Here is a 25,207-nt window from a genome sequence, read left to right as displayed (position 1 = left end):
TGAGTTGTGCACTTGAGGCATAGACGATCTTTGCACGTCGAAAGGAAGAAGCTGACGACTCTCGTGCACTCACTACAAGTCACGAGGGCCTTCAAAACGACTTGAATATCGTAATAATAGCTTCATTAAGCCGCTTTTAGCTCCATAGCCTCAACAGTGTTTGACGCCGGAGGGATTTTTATTTCTTTCTTTACCTTTTGACACGAGCGACTTTCACTTTTCTTCGCTTTGGCAATCTGCTTGATCGCCGTGACTAGCTGGCTTGTTTGTTTGTGGCACGCGCCCAGGTAAGAACGTGAGACAGCTGTGGCCAATACTTTGCTCTTTTACAGTAGAACTCCTTGTATTTAAGTCCACGTTCGTGTCTCTATAGCTGTAGTATTATCACAGTTACGGTTATAGACAGGAATATTACAAAAAAAAGTCAACCGAGAATTGCGAATGGCATAGCTACAATCGTAAATGTGTTTGTGTATCCTCGTTCCATATCTATTGGCTCATTTGAAAACAACTTGTGTTTTTCCACAACAGATGTGACAAAGTTTGAATCAAGGAGAGGCAGCTGTTTCCCATTATAATGATTAAAGTACTCGATATTTTTAAGGTTGTATTTTTATTGAATTTTGTTTAACGTTTCCATTATATTTGTTTTGAAACATCTACTAATCAATCTCTCGCTTACCCTATCTGTATAATAATTATTATAATAATACATTCAAAAGCAAATGATGATCTCTTTCATTCAATTGCCATAGTGCTTACAGAGTTAATAATAACTATGCTCTCAAGTATTTTTGAATATATTGTTACAAATGTGGCCCTCTTCTCTTCATCTTCAGGTTTAATGGGGAGCATCACTCATTTCCAAATCTAAATAAAGTTATATAAGCCCCGGTGTTAAAAGAATAAATTCAAATAGATTTTTTTCTTATTCAATAAAGTAAGAACACTGTACAACAGTACCATAAGAATGTGACCAAAAAGTGAATTCATTGAATACGGACAGCACTGTTGTTTGAATGACATTATTGGCATCATAGAAGTACAACAAGATTTAAAGCATCATTATCATGAGTAGTCATAAAAAGATTGAACATTTTTTTTTGTCTTCCAGTTTCCGACATGGTGACACCGACCGCTTACTTCAACACAACGGCAAACAGTAAGACGACTACTTTGGTTACAAAGGCTGCCTCTGTTGTTTTGTGACCTCATCGCTATCATTTTATCTCATGTTTGGAGCGCCTTAAATGTGTTATCATTGAAAAGCATCCGTTGACCTGGAAAAAAAGTTTACGCTTCAGCTGTGAAGTTCGGATATTATCGTGCGATAACAAAAATAATGTGCGATTGTCAAGGAAGAAACATGGCCACAGCAAGTGGGATTCGTCTCATTCCCACGCCACGAAACGTACAAATCCGTGTGCGGTCGATTGGTCGCCGGTCTTTTGGTCGCCCGGACCGCGACAACGGGCGACCAAAAGACCGACGACCAAAAGACCAGCGACAAAACAAGGTAAAATAACACGGTCTACGCATCAATAAAAGCCAACAATGGCCATGAGCAGTTTCACTGAGCCGACGTGTGCGTGTATAAGAGGTTGTATGTACATGCGTTGTCCCTTTAAGAAGCTACGTCCGTCAGGGTCTTAACAAGTTCTCCAACAAAAAACAAAAGTCTGGGAAATTTGGAGCTTTTCTTTAGCCTAATAATTAATAGGGCATTAAGTATGACTAAATAGTAATTCGTAGTTTGTATTTAGGGAATTTGAGCAACAATTTAAATGGTAATTATCAATAACGTTCCAGGCGACCACAAGACCGGCGACCAAAAGACCAGCGACCAATCAACCGTGTACCATACGAATCATCCGTTTGTTTAATTGTAATTTCAGCGGAAACGACTCCCACCCAGATAAAAACAGACGGGACAGTTATCGGAGGTAACTATTTCCTCACGCCACGATCCGTCGCCACCGGCGCGATGGAAGCCGTATCTGAATCCATTTTGTGCGCCCCTCAGTGGTAGTGACGTTCATCGTGTTGACGGCGGTCCTGCTGGCCATCCTGATGTATCGCTACATGTGCCACAACAAGGGGGACTACAGGACCACGGGGGAGCTGGGCCCCGGCGAGGACCTCGACGAGGAGGGCCACGACCGGGCCGCCGGCGAAAAGAAGGAGTACTTTATTTGAGGGACCCCGTTGGAGGATCGTCACGGCAACGGAGGAATGCCAAGCCATCTGGATGCGGGTGCGTGAAACCAAAGAACCATGTGAATGTTGTATTTTGGGATATGTTACATGTGGCAGACATGCAGGAAACAGGGGGGGAGGGGTTTAAAATATGATCTGTATTACAGGTACTAAAAATAAGATCGAAATATCGTAAAAAAAGATTTTTTGACAGCTGCTGGCATTGTTTGCGCTAAAGATTGTGTTTTAATCAGTTGTAAGACGTGCGTTACAAGAAACAAAGGCTTCAAATAGTTCCATGCGTGAAGACATTGAAATGACTGATGAAAAATAACTTTTAGTAAATTGAACTTTAACAAAACATACCTGCAGTACCTAAGTTTTAAATGAACTTGTGCGCTGCAATATTTATCAGACATTTTTAGGGGTAGAGCCCCTTCCTAGCTTTTACATTTTCGAAGGAAAAAAAATTGCCTACCATTCTTTGACTCGCATGTTTGAGTAATATGGAAAGCAATAAAAAGATATTTGGGGAAATTGTATTCATTTTTTTTGTTTGCAAAGTACAGTGGAGCATTTCCAGTGTTAGTCACGATAGAAATAAAAAGCTAGGGGTCCTACAGGCATGGACTTGCCCTCCCCGATACTCTCCTGCAAGAGGTGGGATTGTAGTGATTATCCGTCTTATTTTTCTTTTTTAAATTACAGCATGTCAAGTTGACATCCGGTTAAAAAATCAACATGAGCGAAGTTCCAGTAAATAAGTCAACTTTTGAAAAACCAAAATGAAATTTGAAAAAGGACAACAAATGCTTTCACGTTACAAAACAAAAACAAATGTCCTTTATTTATCAGTGTACCCCGTTTCAATACATTACATATGTGAATAAATTTAAACAACAAACTTCTCAAATGTCCAAAATAACCTTTATTCTAAACTTACTTTTTTAAATCTTAAGTTTAGTATAAAAAAGTTAAGTGCACCTAAGTCGTTGACACTCGTCTCCTTTAGTCAATCTCAAAAGATAGAACGTGTGCATAATAAGTCGCTTCAGCGCTACTTGCTTTTTTTCCTTTTCTTTTTAAATACAAAACGTCGGAAATAGTATCCCTGAACCAGGAATGTCCGTGATCCTTCGACAAAGAGGAAGTCTGTCCGGCCGTGGTTGGCGTTACTGCTGCACTTGTAAAAGGAAGTACTTTATATTGCTGGCACGGGAAAAAGAACACAAAACTAAACGTGGCGGGTTCAAGTTTTGGATGCTGCGAGGCCCCTTTTTCCTCCGAAACAGAAGTCTCACCCAATTTTCACTTTTGTCACTTTCCACAGCATCTGCATCATTAGCGATACAGATACCGCGATAGCATTTTTAATTTTTTTTTCAACATTTCCTCCAGTAAGCTACAGCAGCCAAAACGTGAAGAGTCGGATACCCAGCAAACATCAACTTTTTTTGTTCAGACACTGTAGTTTCAAAAAGGTACACAACTCACAGCATACACGGACTAAAACGGTCTCCTACAAGTGCATTTTTGGTTCGACTCGAGTTGTTAACGTGAGTGCAGGAAGCGAGCCGTTATCTACTCCTGGATGTCAAGGAAACGGTTCTCTTCCCCTCTTCTCTTGTCCTTCTGTTGGAAACTTAAATGATAAGATGCGCGAGGGGGACAGGAGGAAAACCTCCCCCACAAAATGCGGCGTCACAAGGTCAAATGAGTTTCATCATCCAATAATGCAGTGTTTTACACCAAAGGTTATGGCACTGTGATTGGCTAAGCCCAGTCACAAGGCCCGAGTTGGCCAACTTCCAAGATTTTGCTCTGAAATTTCTCTCCTCATTATCTAATTTCCAGGGACATTTACCTTTACATCATTAAGCTGGAAACTGATTATTCAGCACACACACACAAATCCCAGTAGGTTTCTAATTGGACGTCGTGAAATAAACGCATCGTTTTACAGCCTCTAGAACAGAGGTTGGGAACCTTTTTGATGGAAATAGCCATAATCAATTCATATTTTTTAAACGTTAATCCTTGAGAGCCATGCTCCAAATTTAAAAGTCAACATACATGAAAATGTGTGCCTTTTTTTTAGTCATTTCACCACTTTTAAAGTACAAAAAGTCTTTGAATTATTTTGACAACAATGTTACGTTGTGGCTAATCAATGAGAAAATCCATGCAAAAGAGTGTAATGAAAAAAAAATGATTATAAGGCGCTGGGGTAGTGTCAATGGCATAATACCAACATAACGCTCCTATTCCTGCGCTTTCTCACCAGCAGTTTCCATAGTTTACCTCACAGGTTAGTAGAGAGCCATATGCACCCATCAAAAGAGCCATATGTGGCTCCCGAGCCATAGGTTCCCTACCCCTGCTCTAGAATATTTTAGTTTTCCTTACACACACTCCCACGAAACTCTGATGTCTAAAATCACCAATTCACGGTCTAGAATTTGTCAGTGCATCTCAGATTCCATTAAATGAGTAGAAATGTGCCGTTTAATGATGAAACTCACAATTTAGTTTGAACAAATACAAAAATGTCCTACGACTGATTCCAAGTCAATGCAAACTTTTCTTTGGTTCAATTGATTCGGTGGTTCGAAAAGAAAATATTGACAAATTGAGGAGCCTAACAAAAGGAAACCCTGGCAAACACGCTGAACGAATGGTCGAAGAAAATGAGCCTCGTTCTCACTTAAATACGTATCGGTTAAAACGAGAAGAGTTGCACGAGCGAAGCACGTTTCAAACATTTAGTGTAGAAACTCTGGGTACCCGACTTTTAAACAAAAGGAACTGAAAACGCTACTAAATGTCACACCAACCCACCTGACCCAGTCAACTCTTATTTGGATGAACTAAATATCTTTCCGTTTTCCTTTGAACGTTTTGTTTCATTGAATGGGGAACGTCCCCAGTGCTCTTTGGCACTTGACTATGTTAAATCTACAAGTTGCCCAACAAGGTACAGTAAACCACTTTTGCTGCAAGTACATTCTAGCATTTGCTTTTTGAAGTTTTTATTTTTTTTAATGCTACTTGCTATGTTTATATATAGTATAATATTTTTTTAGACACCGTGTAAATGAGGAGCTCAATCTCGCTTGATGTATGTTTTTTTCGCGTGACACTGGTATTTACATGAAACTACAACATCTATACGTTTAACTACACTCATAGATTTTGAACGAAAAAAGTGGGATTTTTTTAATGTGTTTCAACTTACTAATTGCATTTCACTTTCACCATTACGCGGCTCGACTATCGTAAAAAGCACGAATGTGGCTCTAAATCTTCCTGTCTTTTCTATAGATGCAGACTGAAGTGATATTTTGGTCTCTAGACCAGAGATTCTTAACTAGGTCGGTCGGGGTCATGAATATCTTTAAAATAAAATAAAAAAACATTCAATGTAGTCCTGATATTGATTTTAATTAGCACGCTTAGCATTTTTGGCTTGTCCTGCTGTTCGGAGGCACACACATGACCAGAATGCTTATTCAGACAAATTCCAGCTATTTGGAGTTGTGATTTTCCACCTTGATTCATGCTCCAATACACGAATGTCTAATTACATGGCCTTAATTAGTTAAAGTTTGGTTGATAATTTCTGACCTTATTCCAATGTAAAGTCCAACAACAATTTGGTCTGACATTTTGTTCAAGTTATGTGTTCAGAACCTCTGGTGTAGAGCCCAGAAAGAAATCTCAAGATCTGGCCAGCTTTGTTCTGGTTTTAAAAACATTGCTTTGTTGCTCACCCCAGGGTCGTCGTTTGGGGGATAACACCGAAATCTATCACGTTTAGCTGCCTCGCTAACATACTAATCCACGAGTGTCGTGCACCTGGCGCGACCTAAACTAAAAAAACGAAGCTAGCCACCATGGAGGAGGATGGGATGGATTGTACGACATTTAAAAAGATTTGTATTTGTCATTTGATCGCTTGGTTACAAGTGGAGTACTGTACCTTTCACAAGGGCTCAAAAACATTACATTCCATTAGGTGATATCAGTATTGTGGCCAAGAGGCCTTTGGAAGGGGGGCGGGGGAGGGGTTTGGAGGTACGTGAAGTTGCGCAGGGGGTGGGCGCTGGATCAGGAGCAGGAGCGGGCTCCCGTTACCAGATGGTGTAACCTCCGCTGGAGCCGCCAAGGAAGAAGTTGTTCTTGCGCTGCGTCATCATCATGTTGGCACCCTGCATGGCCGCCAATTGAGCAGCATTTGGGGGATGCCCAGGGGGAGGTGGCTGAAGGGGAAAACAGAAGGCCATCAAAGTCAATTATTTTCCAAAGGAAACAGTTCATGCATTTTTCTGTCAGGGTACTTTTACACTTTGACCCAAGTTTTTATTTCAGTTACTTTATACAAGACTGCAGCCATTTGATCAAATGGCCAATTTTATTTTATGAATTTTTAAGCATGATTTTTTTCAGAAAAATATCTTGACAGATATTTAAAAGTCAAAAAACGAAAATTACTGCTCTAATGTCATTGTATATCTGTCTTTTATCCTTTTACAATAATTACATCCAAAACAAGACATCAAGGAATGTCCGCTTTTCCCCCCCCACAGCAATTCTGGTTGTGACATCACAATCAAAATTTATGATCACACCTAGATTTCTAGTGTTGTGTTAATTAGTAGATGTTGACAGAATGACAGAACAGTCATGTGGCAACAAAATAGAAAGCTTACGTATGGAATGCTAGCAAAATTCTCTGGCTCTAGCTGGGATATTTTTAATAGGCAGAGCAAAGGCATAATAACTGATAATAGTTTGCTAACGTGTTCCTGATCCACCTGGTGATCTTTTAATTTTTTTAATGCAGTGCCACTTTAAAGATCCATATTGTTAGCAGGTAAATGTTGTTGTTCAGATTTGCCACTTCAACAAAGATTTCCATAGCATTTTTTTTTACTGTGCATTGTTAAAATCCCTAAATTACAAGCCATTGTCCAGCAAGAAACATTTTCCAACTGCTAGACTTGGTTTGCTAAGGCAGATGTTCACAAATTGATGAACCTTCTGCCGACAACAATTTCTCACCGGGATGGAAACGCTGGTGCCGGCTGTAAAACGGGCACCTGCGTCGTAGCCCCCCTCCACCATCACCGTGGAACCGGGAGGGTACATGGCCCCCATGGGGTAGTAAGCCAGGGGAACGTTTTGGGCCATTGCCCCGACGGCCATCTGCGGCTGCATGGGCATATAGACCTGAGTGCCGACATAGGGGGAGGACATTTGAGGCACCTGGCCCGTCACCTGAGCGGGAAGCACATATCTGGGCTGGTAGATCTGCGGAGACACGCGGGCAAAACGTTAACATGTTTACAAAAGGATTCTTGGCGCCCATTGCTATGGTTACCTCAGAGTATGCTGGAGGTGTGTCCGTGTAAGGAGGCGCCTGAGGAGACATTTGCATAGCAGGGGGGTAAACAGGTGCGGAGGCTTGCTGTGGGTACACGCTCTGCTGTGGATATGACCCTGCAACACACACGCACACACATGCCATGATAGAATAGTGGTGGAATTTCCTTTTTAGGATTATCTATGTTTGTGGAAAATGACCCAATTCTGTTTGCTCATTCATAAATAATTTGCTTTTCTATACACGCTAGGCCCGCGATCCTAATGAGGATAAAGCGGTTCAGAAAATGAGATGAGATACTATTTAAATAGGCAGTGGCTCCTTAGCCGGTAACCGGTCAAATAGTCCCAGGGGCTATTTAGCCGGTAACCGGTCAAATAGTCCCAGGGGCTATTTAGCCGGTAACCGGTCAAATAGCCTATATGGCCCCATATGGCTATTTAGCCGGTAAGAATTGGGTGTGGGGTAAATAGTAAGAAACTACGACTGCAGAGCCACTGCCTAAATAATTGTCATTAAATCCCTATTGACCTAATGTTAAAATCTATCAATTGGCAATAACACATCATATTTCAAACAGATTGTTTGAATGGTTTAGAAAATCCCCTATTCACTCAATGTTAAATAATAGGTTACCGGCTAAATAGCCCCTGGGACTATTTGACCGGTTACCAGCTAAGGAGCCACTGCCATTTAAATACATCAGTGTTTCCCAACCACTGTTACGTGAGCGACGGTGTAATATTCAGAGAGAAAAATTAATATGAATATAGTGAGATTAAATTTGAACTATTACAAGGTTAAAATCAAACTATGGTTAACGGCAAATTAAAGATTATAGTATTACAAGATTCAAATTGTGAAACGGTCATTTTGTTTCTTATTTTTCCTCTAACATGAACCAGAAGTTGTTTGGTTTCTAGGGCATCAGTTTTTGGGGACGTAGAGTCTGTGTGAGCACATTTTTTGGTGTAATATTAGGAGATTTAAGTTATATTTGGAGAGGTCATAAAATTATGCGATTAAAAACATGACATTACTTATTTTTGCATCACAAATTGTTCACGGTCTGCAGACATCAACTTTTGGGGACAATAGGTCAGGTTGAAAAATGAGATTTTGGAATAATTTGGGAGGTTTCTATAATTCCTGCTGATAAAACTTTGATGAGAATGAGTATTGTTAATATAGGCGACATAGTTATACGTTAAAATACTTTCAGATGGTGGTGTCCCTTGAGATTTTTTCAATGCAAAAAGTGTGTCGCAGCTCAAAAAGGTTGGGAAACACTGAACTACATCACTTGCCTGCCATCTGCAAACTGAGGTTCTTGATCGTTACTTAAAACAGGACTATTGACTTTCAATAAAGTTTTAACCGCATCATCATCAGGTTGTCCATTTGTTTTTCCCAAACCTTACAGTGATTACGGCACAGGTTAGCGGAGAGCCATATGTTCCCTACCCCTGGTGTAGAGGTTCACTCGCCTGACTTCGGCGCGGACTCGATTCCCGCTGGTGGTGGCGACATTACTATTATTATTATAATGGAACTCAATCTCTATTAAGGTTATACTTAACATACGACTTAAAATCATTTTTAACAGGTCGATCACCAATGTTGGCCTCATGTAAACCAATTCTTTTAAACATACCTAGATACAGTACATACTTTCAGAGGCATTAAAAACTAAGTTGGACAGGAAATAGTCAGCAAACAAGACGCAAAAATTCCAGTCGAGTTCTGATTACATGACAACAGTAAAGCATCCAAAATAACATTACAAATACAACATATCATATGCCTGATTAGAAGTTAAAGTTCAGAAATATATTGTTTTCTTTGTTACGATTGACTCTGCTTCAAAAAGAAAAAAAATATTAAGGAGCCTCACGAAAGAAACCAAGAGACCTTGGAAAACATGCCAAGTGCTCTCATAAATCATTTGCAGTATTTGAAATTGAACACACGGAACATTATTTTAAGAGGATTTGCTATTGATATAAATTTAGCATCAGAAATAAAAAATAAAAGTAATAATTCAACGTCATGTAGTTATACGTCACGTAACGTCAGTGTTCACCGTAAAAAAACTTAACCCCAATGTGTGTTAGACATTTTAAGTAATGACCAATTATTGACATTACACAATCCCACACCGAAACAAAAAAAAATCATTTTGCCGTAGAGGTTTTATGTCCAACCATTAATGAATTCTAGTATCAATCTTACCGACCGTAACATTTGCTACTGGGAAAACGAAAGCGAATCCACCTAGTTTAAACCAGATCCCAATCATACGTTCTCGCTTGACAATGAGCGATACGGTATGACATAACAACGCATTTATTCGTTTCAACCAAGTCCCGATTTAACCTTACATTTGACATCGCTAACCACAACTCATCACGTTCAACCGAAATGACCGCGGCCATTGTAGTGTATTTTCACGTAACCAGCCTCGATGCTCAAAACAATTAGCATTGCTACCTTTAGCCTTGGCGACGCATAGCCAAGCATTGACGGGGGAGGGGGGATAAGGGAAAACGCGAGGCCAGAATACCTTTGTTGTTCATTGTTGCAGTCCGGTCGGAGGTTCGGGTTATGTAAGAGTATTATTGAAGACTCTGCGTATATTGTCACAGAGTTGGTCAATAGAACAGGTTTACGGCGGTAAATGGCAATAGTCCACTTCCTTGTTTTTCCTGCTTCTTGTTGTTGTGGACAGCTATGGCGTCATCTGTTCTCACTCGGTGGTCGAGGCAGCGTGGCGGCTTCGTTTTTAGTCGTTGCTGCCCCTAGTGGTCAGATGGATAGTTTACTTTTGATTTCATTATTACTACTGATTAACCCTTTGGCGGGCCAGTGACTATTATGTGATAGATAGAAAACCTGAAGCTCCTAAAACCTGACATTTATTATTTATTATTAATATTTAATGATTATTTATTTGTTTGTTGTTATTTGTACACTGGGTGGTGAAGCTTTAAATCTCATTATTCTACCTTTGGTATGAAAATACAAGCATTCAATTCAACATTTTGGGTTAGTAGGCCACAATCAAGTGTCAGTATTAAAATACCGTAATTATGATTATGTTATTATATTTTTTAAATTAATAATTCAGAAGGCGGGACAGAGTGGTTAGCACGTTGTCCTCACAGTTCTGGGATCGTGGGTTCGATTCTAGGTCGGTCCTCACTGTGTGGCGTGTGTATATTCTCCCCGGGGTCCCGGGGGTTTTCTCCGGGTACTTATTATCAATAACTTACAAAACACATACGTTTGTAATATTTTCAATGTCTACTCTGCATTCATAATGTCTAGTCACACTAGTGTTAATTCAGAACAAGCCTTGGGACCACTCATGTGATCCTTGAGTTGTGTCCACGGGCACAATGTGGCTGGCAACGATTCAGTTCTCTTAAAACCTACGTATATTTTCGGAATGTGGGGGTGAAAACATGCACCCGTAGAAAATTCAGGGAAGCACAGGGAAAATGTGCACACTCCACATTTCAAGGAGCATGACCCTTGAAGCAATTGTGCCAACTACTGTACTTTTGTGTGATAGTGGATTTTATGTGTCCATTACAGTATAGTAGTAGTGAAAGTCGTTCATAATGTTAGTGTGGCCCAACAGCTCGTATCACCATTGTTGATTAAACAAAATTATAATAATTTGACCTTATAAAGCCAAGGCATGTGTATCCACATATGTTAATGCCAGGTCTCAATTCTGATTATATTAGAATATATTTTGTAATTAACAATGAATAATTTATTTCATTTTATATGTATACATAACATTTAAACTAATTAAATCTTCATGAAATAAAATGAATAAAAAGAGAAATACACTGGCTACAAAACACTTTAAAGTCAATAAATCGTAAAATATCATTAATAACAAAGTTTTCAAAAACTCCCTTTTTTCTTTTCAATACAAAATACAAACAGATAAACATTTTAAATAAGGGGGACTAGCTTTTTATTTAAGTTATAATTCTAAAAAGTAAATTAAATACGCCTGAGTATAAAAGAGAATATTTAGTGGTTCTTTGCTTATTTATTTTTTAAAACTAATCAGAAAATAAATAAGAGAATACTACGATAAACTCATTTCCTGTCATTGACAACGATGAGAGAACTGGCTGTGAATGCTTATGCCTTGGTGCCACTGACGGCACTAGACGTCCAATCCATTATGACTGGGAAGGCCTGACAGTCACCATTATTTGGCTGTCAATGTCAACCAATGAGTTAAACAGTGGCGGGCCGTCAGGGCCTTCAATGCCTTCTCTGCTGGCCTAAGAAATATCTGAATCATATATTATATTTTGTCCATCAATACTTATTAAATAATTCCAAATTGTCTGTTAGCTTCCTTTCATTGCTTTTCCCCCTGGTTGCACTGCTTCCAGATGTGTGTTTTAATATTGAAGCATTTAACCAATCACATTTCAGCCATTATTTGTTGCCAGGGTCAGAAATCTGCCTCAAGGCCTTCACAATCAGTTCTGCAGGCTCTGCTGCATTAAGCAAGCATCAATAAGACTGTTGCTTTAACCAATCAGATTTCAAGTTGGCAACACCACAACGCCAGAGCTACCAAACTGTATCTGTAGCGAGCAAATATATTGTTGTGTTGATTTAAAGCCATTTTCAAGACGGACTATGCCAGAAACACGACAGGACAGGCTCGACTTTCAGCATTAGCTTCGATGGCGATAGAAATGAAGGAAGAAAGAAAGGAGGATGGATATTGTGTACAGTTAAAAAGGATTTTTGGTGAGTAAACTATGGCTATGTATTCCTAATTAATATTTCAATTGTGGGCCCGGTTCTGATATCTGAAAAGCTCCAGTGTTTGTATTTAAGCTCCAGTGTTTGTATTTAATTACTAAATGCTGCTAGGAAGTGGATTTTACCCCATTTTATTGCAATTTTTGCCGTTTCGTCATTAACGTCCATCGCTGTCTTTTCCCGGGAAAATCACCCCCGGCCCAGTTGTAATGTCTGAAAAGCTCCAGTATTTGTATTTGATAATTAAAACCTGCTAGGAAGTGGATTTTACCCGTTGAAGGCGCTACGAGAAAATGCACGGACCGCCACTGGAGTTAAATGACTGCTCTGTCAAAGGTTCAAGTATTTTTTTCAACTACACACACCTATCATAACATCATAACATAAGAGATATTCACGTTTACTTGAAACCAGAACAGTATTCGTCCTAGTAGTTGACTTTGTGGCAAAAATATGCAAATTGCTACGAAAAAGAAAGCCGTCCTTGTCCGTGGCGTATTTTGGTGCACTGGCCCTTTAAGAGCGCCGCGGTGCCTCTCAACTCGCGGCAGACATTTTCAATGCAAGATTTTTTTTCTTGCATAAATTATGCTCATGACGTAGTGGCGAAAGGGGCACATTTCGGGCGATTCTCGGCGACTTTGGGCCTCGCATGGGAGCTTGGGGGGCTTTTTTGGAGGAGGGGGGCGGGGGACATGAAGCAAAGTGTTGGCATCGCTGCGAGTCGAGACGAGAGGCCAAAATCCCCCAAAACATTGCAGCCCTCCTTCTTATCAATGCAAATGGCTTTTGTGTGTGCAGCCACTGCGCCTGTCTGGGAGCTGAGGTGCATTTTTAATTAGCTACGACCGAACCAAACTGTGACAAGGACCCCGTACAAGCGGTAAGTTAACCATTTTAAAAAAATGATAAAACAATAACAACAACAAAATACTCTTGGAAAAAACACGACTCTCGTCGCTTCGTTCGCGTTCAGCAGTCCAACTACGAGTGGAAATGAGTTGGGGTTAATATGCAATGTTTGCATATTAGCATAATTTATATATTTATGATAAAGAGACCGAATCATGACGGGGGAATATGGCAGTCTGGTGCGGATGTCCTAAAGTGACCGACGAGACTTTGATTGGATACCGAATGGGGGGTGGGAGTGGGGGTTATATGGCGGCGAGACCGTTTACCCACACGCTAAAGTTTTGGGACATCGCATGTCTTAACTGCACGCACCCCAGTGGCAGGAAATGCATCAGCCCAATTTTCCTTCTGATTGTCAATTTTTGCATTCTCCTAATGCTCGCCATCATTAATTATTGGTCCCCCAGACAAGTAAACGCCCCCCACCACCCCATCTCCTCTGCATCCAATTGCAATACAGTGGGGCCTGTTTATAGGCCCCTCCAAATAGTCTCCCCCATAAATAGCCCCGGATACTAAAACGTTCCAAGTGTTTCCCTGAAATTGACCGTATCAAAATCGAGCGATTTGTCTGTCAATTTGCAACGCAGGAGGATAGAGGTGGTACAACCCAGCCATGAAGTCCCAGGACCTTCCTGCCGGTGATGCCCCCCTTGCTGTCAACGAACAGGTAAGGCACTTTTTCAAGGATGCTGTGGATCTTTGCAGATAGTTCAGCTTTACTTGATCCAGCGTAACCGAAGTAACTCCCAGCAGTGTTTGAAATGCCACCGAGAGAATGGATATGTGTACTTACTTTACCATTTTTTCATGTGGTGGTGGTAGTAGTAGGAGTAGTAGTAGTGGTCGTGGTAGCAGTAGTAGCGATAGTGGTAGTAGTGGTAGTAGCAGTAGTAGTAGTGGTGGTGGTGGTAGTAGTAGTAGTAGTAGATTGTGTTATACATCCATTAGATAGAGCTGGAGTAGTAGTAGTAGTACTAATAGGAGTAGTGGTAGTGGTAACAGTAGTAGTGGTAGTAGTGGTAGTGGTAGCAGTAGTAGCGGTAGTGGTGGTAGTGGTAGTAGCAGTAGTAGTAGTAGTGGTGGTGGTAGTAGTAGTAGTAGTAGATTGTGTTATACGTCCATTAGATAGAGCTGGAGTACTAGTAGTAGTACTAATAGGAGTAGTGGTAGTGGTAGCAGTAGTAGTGGTAGTAGTGGTAGTGATAGCAGTAGTAGCGGTAGTGGTGGTAGTGGTAGTAGTAGATTGTGTTATACGTCCAATAGATAGAGCTGGAGTAGTAGTAGTAGTACTAGTAGGAGTAGTAGGGGATTGTGTTATACATCTTTTAGAATGGAGCTGGAGTAGTAGTAGTAGGGGATTGTGTTATACTTCTTTTAGAATGGAGCTGGAGTAGTAGTAGTAGGGAATTGTGTTATACATCTTTTAGAATGGAGCTGGAGTAGTAGTAGTAGGGGATTGTGTTATACATATTTTAGAATGGAGCTGGAGTAGTAGTAGGGGATTGTGTTGTACACATTTTAGAATGGAGCTGGAGTAGTAGTAGTAGGGGATTGTGTTATACATCTTTTAGAATGGAGCTGGAGTAGTAGTTGTAGGGGATTGTGTTATACATCCATTAGATGGAGCTGTAGTAGTAGCAGTAGGAAATTGTGTTACACATCCGTTAGATGGAGCTGGAGTAGTAGTAGTAGTAGTAGTAGTAGGGGATTGTGTTATACATCTTTTAGAATGGAGCTGGAGTAATAGTAGGGGATTGTGTTATACATCCATTAGATGGAGCTGTAGTAGTAGCAGTAGGAAATTGTGTTACACATCCGTTAGATGGAGCTGTAGTAGTAATGGTATTAGTAGTGGTTGGGAGCTGTGTTATAAATCAATATTTTTGTTCGTGTTCTAATTTTATTTCATAACTAATTAACCGGACATTGTCAGGCAAATGTTTGCCATCCAAAAATCATTTTGATTTTTACTCCTGGGCTCTCTTTTTTCCATAAGCGTATTACGTCATTTAATTTGATGTACTAATTAAGAAAGAGAAAAAATAACGTGCCCCACAGCATACATAGTCAATCAACATTGAGTTTTAACAGTGCTGGGAAATCCGAAGATACTTTTCGTCAATGTGGTGTAATTGGTTGACGATGTACACACTGGAGCAAATCATTGATTTTGCTTTTGCTTGTTTGTTTTTGGGGTTATATTTATAAACTGTGGGAAAAAACCATGGCTATCTACTCTGCGTTTTACTGTATGTGCTCAATTTGTATAATAAATTCCGCCCCGTAGCACATTCATGTTGAATGGTCCAAATACTGGGGATGTCCTCGATCCAATCACGTCTTCGGAAATCGGGTACGATCACATTGTTTTCACAAGATCGGAATCGGGTGAAAAAGATCGGCTTTTTAAAATGGATTTTTATTTTTAAGGGCTACGAGGCAACATGATATTCCAGACATATAGAGGATATTGCAAATCGAAAAAATAAATGTATTTATGCAATATACTTATATTTACACTATTCAAGCAAACTAAGATCAACTGCAAAAACAGCCTTGAAAAGAGCTTGATTTCATTCATTTTCTGAGATCCTCCAAATCAGGTCATCTGGACTCGGGAACGTGATCGGGACATCCCTACCAAAAATGGCTGCTGCGCTCAGGGATGTTCTAAAGCAAGTCTTGCTCGAGCTGCTTATCAGCTGATATTTTCCATTGTTTATTCATGTTTCTGTATGAAGGCTTTCTTCGTTTTGTGGTATCACATGCTTGGCTTCTTTGTTCTTCTTTAGCTGTTCACTGTCTGAGAGCACAAGTCTTTTTTCAGCCATTTAAGATCAGTCCGTTCAAATTACCTGCCCAATTTGACCAGGTATGCATCATTCCTGCTTTTTCCTCTGGCACTCTCTTTCTCCTTGTACTTAAAAAAAACTTTGCAAAGGATGTGCTTGATCTTTTCAGGTAGTTCATCTTTCCTTGCGCAAGTGCAACCTAAGCAACTCCCCGCAGTATTTTAATTAAATGCCACCAGGAGAATGAATACATGTGCACTTACTTGACTGATTTTTTTTTACTAAATTGAGACGAGATCATTGTTATTTTTGTATTATTGTCAAGTGGTGGTGGTTATTAACATTAATTACATTAATTAAAAGTCAATTACCGAGTCATTCTCACTGGAACTTTTTATTTTTAGATGCTAGTAATCAGTACAAATTGGATGAAATTCAGTTACAAAAAGTCTGATTAATGTTAATTGCAACATAGTTTTTTTCAAAAATGTGTGCAAACGAAGGATCGCCGTTTGAATCTTTAGGAATTTTACATTTTTGTGTTGTAGCTCCCCAACGGGAATGGGATACATTATCTACCACCACATAACAATCTACCTAGCGTCCTAAAACAACAAACTTTTGGGTACACAGTCGATTGGTCGCCGGTCTTTTGGTCGCCGATCTTTTGGTCGCCGGTCTTTTGGTCGCCGGTCTTTTGGTCGCCGGTCTTTTGGTCGCCCGGAAGGTAAGTGATAATTACCATTTAAATCGTTGCTGAAATTCCCTAAATACAAACTGCGAATTACTATTTAGTCATACTTAATGCCCTAGTAATTATTAGGCTAAAGAAAAGCTCCAAATTTCACAGACTTTTATTGTTTTTTGTTGGAGAACTTGTTAAGACCCTGACTGACGTAGCTTCTTAAAGGGACAACGCATGTACATACAAACTCTTATACACTCACACGTCGGCTCAGTGAAACTGCCCATAGCCAGTGTTGGCTTGTATTCATGCGTAGACCGTGTTGTTTTACCTTGTTTTGTCGCCGGTCTTTTGGTCGTCGGTCTTTTGGTCGCCGGTCTTTTGGTCGCCTGTTGTCGCGGTCGGGGCGACCAAAAGACCGCGACCAAAAGACCGGCGACCAATCGACCGCACATGAACTTTTGAACTCCAAACTCAGAATTTGGAGGTTTCTTTCCTGAACAATTTTGCTAAAACACTTGGATTTGTTTTATGGTAGTGGAGACATTTGCCTTCCAAGTTTCACTGCCTCTTTCTCTTGTCATCCATTTACTTTCCTTTTAAATCCTTTGCCTTCAGGTCATTGTGATGTCTGGCCATGAGACGATACGTGTGCTAGAGGTTGAGGTCGATGCATCTTTGTCTTCATCGGGATCTGAAGGGAAGAGGAGCAAGATCAAAACAGAGGAAGGCAAGCCACAACCCGAGAGTAGTCAGCCACGGGACGACCACGCTGGGCCGCAGAACGCTGGTAATCGGGGGGCTTCACTTGTTATTTTTTTATTCGCAAAATTTATGAAATCTGCCAGTCCTTGCCTCATCACTTGTCGTGATCCTACGCTAGCTGGCAAACAGCAATCACCGTCCGGAGAGGCGCAACACCCCGCGGTTCAAACCGTCAATCCGACTGTGCCCATCAGCGTATCCCAACCGCAGCCTCAAGCGGCCACTGCGCCTGTCGCGTTGCAAAGTTGTCCTCAGGTACGGCTTCAAGCTTTCACCATGAAACATCATTTTCAAAATGGACAGATCCTCTTGGTTTCCCCCAAGTCATGATTTCTTCTGGAGGATTCCTATCAATTCATTCCTACCGTGTAATCAATGCATGGTATGCCTAAGAACATTGAGAGGACTTAGAATTCATTGAGATGTCGAATCTACATGAAATATCCTTCTGGCACCTGTTTTAACTAACGATTTTGAGGCAAAGAATGCACTGGAACAGGGGTGTCCAAACTATTCCACATTCATGATCAACACAATTACCGTATTTTCTTGCATATACACCGTATTTGTCGCTAAATAAAATGACTGAATCAAAGGTACGGCTTATATGCGCACAAATTAGACTTGATGAAAGTGCAAGGTGACAAGGACGTTAAGGCCATAAAGCAAGACAAATGTTTTTATGAAATGCTACTATGAATGAAATTCAAGAAGAATTTTTTTTATCTTGCATAAAATGTGAAAAAACTCACCGACTTGTGCCTGCCGTTGCTCGCTCAGGGCGCTGCCATCTTATCTTGGAATGACAAACCAGACTTCCTTTTTGAATTTGTCAACGGGCAGGAAACACTCTTTAGGAATGTGCCATCCAGCAATCGATGTATACAGTACAGTGGTACCTCAAGATACGAGCTTAATTCGTTCCGGGACTGAGCTCGTATGTCGATATTCTCGTAACTCAAACGAACATTTCCCATTGAAATGAACTAAAAACAAATTAATTCGTTCCAACCCTCTGAAAAAACACCAAAAACAGGATATTGGATTGGAAAAATGTTTTATTTGTTCCAATTCGCCATCAATTAACAAAGTATCAAATAACTAGTGTTTTAATAGTATACTAAAATGTGTTTAATAGAACAAAAATTAGGCGGATTTTGCCCCGCCTCCACCCTGAGTTTCAGATGCAACCTATCGATGGTAGTTTGCTTTTGTATTCCCTTCAAAATATTCCGAAAATGATGCACACAAATGTCCTCACTATAGGATAACGCATGACCACTTGCCAATGAGAAGTAGCATATACGTATAACTCTCGTATTAGCGATCACCTCGCAATGACTAACGGGAAAAAAAACTTATATGAGAGAAATTGTAAAATTCTACGATTTTAAGGATAGAGCTTATACGCGGAGGCGGCTAACGAATATGCGAGAAAATACGGTATTCACAGTTAGGCTCCACACGGTTTTGGGGATACACAACGTCGTCATCTGATATATTTTATTTTACCACACAGGTCCTATCCCAAGAAAGTCTTGCTTCTCTGATGATGGGCATGTTGGCCCAGACCGGCTCTTTGGGCCAGCCTCTGCTTATCCCCATCAGTATGGCGGGCTCCATTGGAGGCCAGGGGGGTCTTGCTGTTCTCACTCTGCCTACAACTAATGTGGCTACTCTCTCTGGACTGGCCACTGCCACCACGCAGTCTGGAAACCTTCTTAAACTGCCCTTTGCTGGCCTTCAAGGTAGCGTTTGGGATGGCCGTTGACGATTTCACTATCCTTGCTCAATTGAGTCTTGGTTGGTTGTTAGGCTGCACAAATATGATGTGGAAAACGTGGCTACAGATCTATGTTGAACCTGGCAAATTTGAAGCGCAAGAGCAGCACAATAGCGCCATTGTCCTCAAATGAGTACCGTATTTTCACGACTATAAGGCGCACTTGAAAGTCTCAAATTGTATCCAAAATAGACAGGGCGCCTTATAACCGCGTGCTTTATATATGGGGAAAAAAATTAAAATGTGTCATTCATTGAGGGTGCGCCTTATAATGCGGTGCGCCTTATAGTCGTGAAAATACGGTATTTTGAAAATCTTGATTACTAGAGAATTAGTGTGAACTTGCTAGCTAATGATGTTGATGGTTTCCGCAATATTTTATGGCATATAGTAAAAGCCCGTGCGTCTTTCGTAAGATGTAAAATTCTTGTCTTTTGCCATTTTGTCAAAAATTTGTCATCACGCATTTTACTGAAATATCGCGGTCTAATTTTTAGCCTAAATTGCCCACCCTTAACCGATTGAATTTTCGATAAAACTCCAGCGTCTTATTCTTATTCTATTCATTTCTTCAAAGAATTCTCATTCCTCCCCAAATTTGCAGTTGGGAACAGGTTCATTATAAATCAAATTATATTTCAACAAGGGAAGTAATTGGCAGACGGGATGGAAAGGAAAAATCTCATTGAATATAAATTGGACTCATGAGTTCTCATCAAACATGACTTTATGATTTCACCACAGAGGTCCTCATTTCATGATGGAGCTTCATTCTTACAGGGACCACATCCCCTAAATTTCTCCGGGACTTTAAAGATGGCTGGAGTCTAAAGCTATCCGTCGTAAAGTCGCAATTCCAAACAATGTTCGTACAGTATGTTATCACCAAATCCCCCTAAAATAAACAGTAAGTACGGGAGTAACTTTACCATTCCGATTTTGAAAAACTAAGGAGCTACGCCTATGTTTATTTGAAATAATTAAATCTAGTTGCGTTCGTCCCACTGCCGCACGTCCAAACCGCTTTGTGTGATTTACCCCCTCAGCTGCGACTGTCCTGAATTCTATCCAACCCCAACTACAAAGCGGGCCTCAGGCGGTGTTCCAGTCTCCACAGCCAGTGCACACAGCCTTGCAACAGCTCTGCGGTGGCTCGACGTCTCTGACGACACCCGTTGTCATCTCCACTTCTCAAGAGACTCAACCGACTCCAGCGGCAACGGTCGCTACCCATTCCAACATATCAGTGGCTGCGCTGCAGACGGCCGGACTCTCCATCAATCCTGCACTGGTAAAGGCGTCAAGATCAGGATTTAGCTCTAACCTTAGCACATTCCTTAATTTGCCAGCATTTTGTTCTAAATATTTTCTTTTCATGACTCAGATTAATGCTGCAGCGCTTGGTGTGCAGAACCAGTTTCTTAGTTCCCTCACCTCCAGCCCCATTATCACCAACGCCATGTCCAACATCCTGCCAAGCCAGATCCTGACGACTACTCAGGGGCAGGTTGGTCTTAGGAATTAAAGCTGAAGATGAGGGGAATACAAATCACTTTTATGAAACCAGATGTATGAATAGTTTCACAACTTGTTAAGAGTTCTCTGGTGTCAATCAGATATCTGACATTCACTTGGAATAATATACATTCATTCATTTTCTGAACCGCTTTATCCTCACTAGTGTTGAAGGGGCTGCTGGAGCCTATCCCAGCTAACTCTGGCCAGAGGCGGGGGACACCCTGAATTGGTGGCCAGCCAATCGCAGGGCACAAGGACACAAACAACCATTCACGCTCACACTCGTACCTATGGACAATTCAGTCCAATCAGCCTACCATGCATGTTTTTGGAATCTGGTAGGAAACCGGAGTACCCAGGGAAAACCCACGCAGGCCCGGGTAGAACATGCAAACTCCACACAGGTGGACCGACCTGGGTTTGAACCCAGGACCCCAGAGTTGTGAGGTCGACGTGCTTAACCACTCAAGCCGCCGGGACGCGTAATAATATACAAATCATAAGAATTGCAGCATACTTGAATTCAATTGTAATATCCCCTAATTTTTCTGAATTGCTTATCTGCACAAGGTGTGCGGGGGGTGCGGGAGCCTATCCCAGCTAGCTACGGGGACACCTTGAATCGATGGCCAGCCAATCGCAGGGGCACAAGGAGACAGACAACCATTCACACTTATTTAGAATGTTCAACCAGCCTAGTCTGCATGTTTTGGGGATGTGGGAGGAAACGGGAATACCCGGAGTAAACCCACGCAAGCCCGGGGAGAACATGCAAACTCCAGACAGTGAGGTCCGACCTGGGATCGAACCCACGACTCGCAACTATGATGCCAATGTGCTAAGCACTCAGCCGCCGGGGTGCCTCAATTGTAATATTTATCTTTAAAGTCGCACTCAGGAGCTAAACAATCTTCTTCCGTCAATAAAGAGCCATCCTGGGAAATTAAATGTTATCAGTTGCTAATTCATCGCTGCTCAATAGAAACAGTTTGATAATGTTCTGCCCGTTCGACTTTGAATGCATTAATTTTTAGAATTTCAAATCCTCTGCTCCCAGGTGATAGGAACTCTTCCTTTGTTGGTGAACCCAGCTTCACTTACTGGAGGAGGTGCCACTCCAACCCTCCCCCTCCAGGGTTTTCAGGTTCAGACTGTCACCCCACAGCTCCTCCTCAATAACCAGGGTCAGATCTTCGCCGCGGTCGGAAACGGCGCGGCGGCGGCGGCCTCCGCTGCTGTTCTGCCCAAAGCCGCCGTCCAGCTTCCAACATCCAAACCAGTCCCTCAGGTACACGCAATGCCTTGTCCTCGTCACGTTGCGCCTCCTTTTGTTGCAAAATGTGACTCATTTGTGTACACAATCCTAGCAGACACAGGCAACAGCTGCCACCCAGTTGCCAGTTGTCATCACCCCGCACCCGTCAGTACTCAAAAGCACCACTTCGCCATCCTCATCGCTCCCCATCTCCTGTGGCGACGTGACCAAAGTGGGCCAGCTCGTCAGCAGTACGTACAACAGCCCCTCTTATGTAAACACCGATCACTATCATGTCGTCTTGAATGTTACGCACTACCTTACGCGCCGTATATCGCCCGCCTTAGAGCCCCATCCGTCTGCCAGCGGCGAGGAGGGCATCAACCTGGAAGAAATACGCGAGTTTGCCAAGAATTTCAAAATCCGTCGGCTTTCGTTGGGACTGACGCAGACTCAAGTTGGGCAGGCTTTGACCGCCACAGAGGGCCCAGCTTACAGCCAGTCTGCCATTTGCAGGTAAATTATGCCATTGCTATATGAATGGAATGCCTTGATTGTCATTATACGAGTACAATGAGATTCAAAGTTTCACCATAGCGTGCACACACATAAGTACAGTGGTACCTCGAGATAAGAGCTTTAATTTATTCCGGGACTGAGCTCGTATGTCGATTTACTCGTAACTCAAATGAACGTTTCCCATAGGAATGAACTAAAAACAAATTAATTCGTTCCAACCCTCTGAAAAAAACACCAAAAACAGGATATTGGATTGGAAAAACATTTTTATTTGTTCTAATTCGCCATCTATTAACAAAGTAACAAATAACTAGTGGTTTAATAGTACTGAAATGTGTTTAATAGTATTAAAATTAGACGGATTTCGTGGAGGGGAGAGAGGGGGGGGGGGACTTTATGCACGCTAACGCGCTCGTAACATAACATAAACAAATTTAAATGAACTTGGATTACGATGCAGACACACTCAAAAATAAGTTTAATCTAACCTTACACTAAATTCTAATTTTGATACCTTTCTTCTCCTGGGTTGGCTCTATTTGCCCCGCCTCCACCCTGACTTTCAGATGCACCCTTTTTGAGGGTTGTTTGCTTTTGTCTTCCCTTCAAAATATTCCCAAAATGATGCACACAAATGTCCTCACAATAGGATAACGCACGGCCACTTGCCAATGAGAAGTAGTATATACTCCTCTCGTATTAGCGATCGCTCCGCCATTCGCACTGACTAACAAGAAAAAAAACACTGAAAAAAATGGAACGCTCCGCCCAGTGCTCGTAGAGACATTACACGAGGGAGTTGCGACGGGAAAGACAGTCCCCTTGATGTTCTTATGAGCAGCCTCTCGTGTCCGCTGTATGCTCGTATATCAAAATTTGTCTTGTATTTCAAGATAAATATTTGCCCAAAATTTTACTCGTATCTCAAATTGCTCGTATGTCGAGGTATGACTGTAGTCATAAAAACGTTTTATATACAATGAAACACCCACGTAACTGTGAACAGAAAGCGCTTTGTCTCGTCTCTCTTTGTAACTAGCTTTGTCATCTTGCTTTGCTAGCAGGGGGCACAGAAGACACATTTGTAATGAGAGAATTTCTCTAGAAAGTTTTGGTCTGCCCTGTTGTTTTCAAGTTTTGATGAACAAACGATTTTAATGGGTCATGTGATCAGTGTATTTCATTCTCAAACCAGTTTTAATCACCACTTTGATTGGGTGTGTACACTGTACTTGTAATGTTAGCATACGTTTGAGTGGCTTATGGTACATTGTCATGGTTATGCAGCATTGCACTTATGTCACCTGGCACAACAAGAAGAAGCTGCAGTTGTGTAACAGAAAAGATAAAACAAAGAAGATAAGAGTCTCTGGAAAATAGAGGAAGTAAAACGTGAAGCCAGGTTTTTGTTTTTGAATCTTATCTGTGTTGATACTAAGGAAAACTGGCACTGTTTGCATTCATTCAAAATTGGGATTATAAAAATATTACAGTAGAACATTGACTCTGTATATTTGACTTTTTGAATATTTAGATATATACAAATAATGTATTTTCCGTATTTTCACGACTATAAGGTGCACTTAAAAGTCTTAAATTTTCTCCAAAATAGACAGGGCGCCTTATAATCCAGTGTGCTTTATATATGGAAAAAAAATTAAAATGTGTCATTCATTGAGGCTGCGCCTCATAATGCGGTGCGCCTTATAGTCGTGAAAATATGGTACGTCCAATTTAACATTAGTATGAATGCATTCTTTAACTAGAACGTTAACATTATTTAAAGGGACAGACTACACGAGAGCTTTATCAGGTGCATCCCAAAAGGAAGAAATCGCGTTGGATAAATTGGAAAAATGTTACGTAGGTGAAATGAATGAAATGAAAAGCCGTTCTGCCGCAGGTTTGAAAAGCTGGACATCACCCCCAAGAGCGCCCAGAAGTTGAAGCCCGTGTTGGAGAAGTGGCTCGCCGAAGCTGAGCATTGGAACCAGAAAGGCCAACAGAACCTCATGGAGTTTGTCGGTGGCGAGCCGTCCAAGAAACGCAAGCGCCGCACTAGTTTCACACCTCAAGCAATCGAAGTCCTCAATTCCTACTTTGAGAAGAACTCGCTGCCGACGGGCCAGGAGATCACCGAAATCGCAAAGGAGCTTAACTACGACCGAGAGGTGGTGCGGGTTTGGTTCTGCAACCGGCGACAGACGCTGAAAAACACAAGCAAGATTAACATTTTTCAGATCCAGTAGAAAATGCCATTTGCTGGATTTCATTGTAAATACCAAAATTAGGGAGGTTCCGCGTGATTTATGACTTTGTGCAAGTCAGTACTAAAGTGAGCCCTCAAGTTTGAAGGATGAGCGTACTGTATACTTTAAGTGCATGGTCATCCTATTTTTTTTTTTAAAAGAATATACGTGAAGGTAAGGAACAAACATTTTTGGCATTATTGTTCACATTTCGAGTCCTAAGGAATATTAAGCATGGAACACCCTGACAGTCTTTCTGGGATGCCTTCACAAGTTTGGGATTTTGACTTTTAATCGTCGACAATATTCCACTTTTACTTCTGTTTTAGGTGACTTTT

The 25,207-nt window shown here is 41.2% G+C and overlaps 2 protein-coding genes and 1 long non-coding RNA gene across 8 annotated transcripts; 2 read left to right on the top strand and 1 right to left on the bottom strand.

The window, feature by feature from the left end:
- The first annotated feature begins 159 nt into the window (after positions 1-159).
- LOC144083210 (uncharacterized) lies at positions 160-2,733 on the top strand. The gene is made up of 4 exons (XR_013303491.1): positions 160-287; positions 1,115-1,162; positions 1,896-1,943; positions 2,024-2,733. It is a non-coding gene; the product is annotated as an uncharacterized LOC144083210 (long non-coding RNA).
- A 276-nt stretch (positions 2,734-3,009) lies between these two features.
- Positions 3,010-10,338, bottom strand: dazap2 (DAZ associated protein 2). The gene is made up of 4 exons (XM_077610800.1): positions 10,143-10,338; positions 7,577-7,695; positions 7,258-7,506; positions 3,010-6,455 (listed from the first exon to the last, which is right to left on the bottom strand). Exons 1-4 carry the CDS (start codon positions 10,153-10,155, stop codon positions 6,327-6,329), a joined length of 510 nt encoding a protein of 169 aa, XP_077466926.1. The 5' UTR covers positions 10,156-10,338; the 3' UTR covers positions 3,010-6,326.
- Positions 10,339-13,053: 2,715 nt separating this feature from the next.
- pou6f1 (POU class 6 homeobox 1) lies at positions 13,054-25,019 on the top strand. 6 transcript variants are annotated; one of them, XM_077610748.1, is made up of 12 exons: positions 13,056-13,268; positions 13,891-13,970; positions 16,096-16,175; positions 17,399-17,570; positions 17,664-17,800; positions 19,065-19,293; positions 20,375-20,619; positions 20,713-20,835; positions 21,904-22,134; positions 22,214-22,352; positions 22,449-22,617; positions 24,524-25,019. In XM_077610748.1, exons 4-12 carry the CDS (start codon positions 17,408-17,410, stop codon positions 24,867-24,869), a joined length of 1,782 nt encoding a protein of 593 aa, XP_077466874.1. In that variant the 5' UTR covers positions 13,056-13,268; positions 13,891-13,970; positions 16,096-16,175; positions 17,399-17,407; the 3' UTR covers positions 24,870-25,019. The 6 variants fall into 6 exon arrangements, with proteins under 6 accessions (XP_077466883.1, XP_077466874.1, XP_077466865.1 ...); XM_077610739.1 differs by having other exon boundaries at positions 16,644-17,570; XM_077610757.1 differs by lacking the exon at positions 16,096-16,175 and having other exon boundaries at positions 13,054-13,268; positions 22,217-22,352.
- The last annotated feature ends 188 nt before the right edge of the window (positions 25,020-25,207 follow it).

Source organism: Stigmatopora argus, chromosome 1, assembly GCF_051989625.1.
Source record: "Stigmatopora argus isolate UIUO_Sarg chromosome 1, RoL_Sarg_1.0, whole genome shotgun sequence".
Taxonomy (NCBI): Eukaryota; Metazoa; Chordata; class Actinopteri; order Syngnathiformes; family Syngnathidae; genus Stigmatopora; species Stigmatopora argus.
Note: the sequence above shows the minus strand (reverse complement) of the source record. Positions and strands in the feature narration are given on the sequence as shown.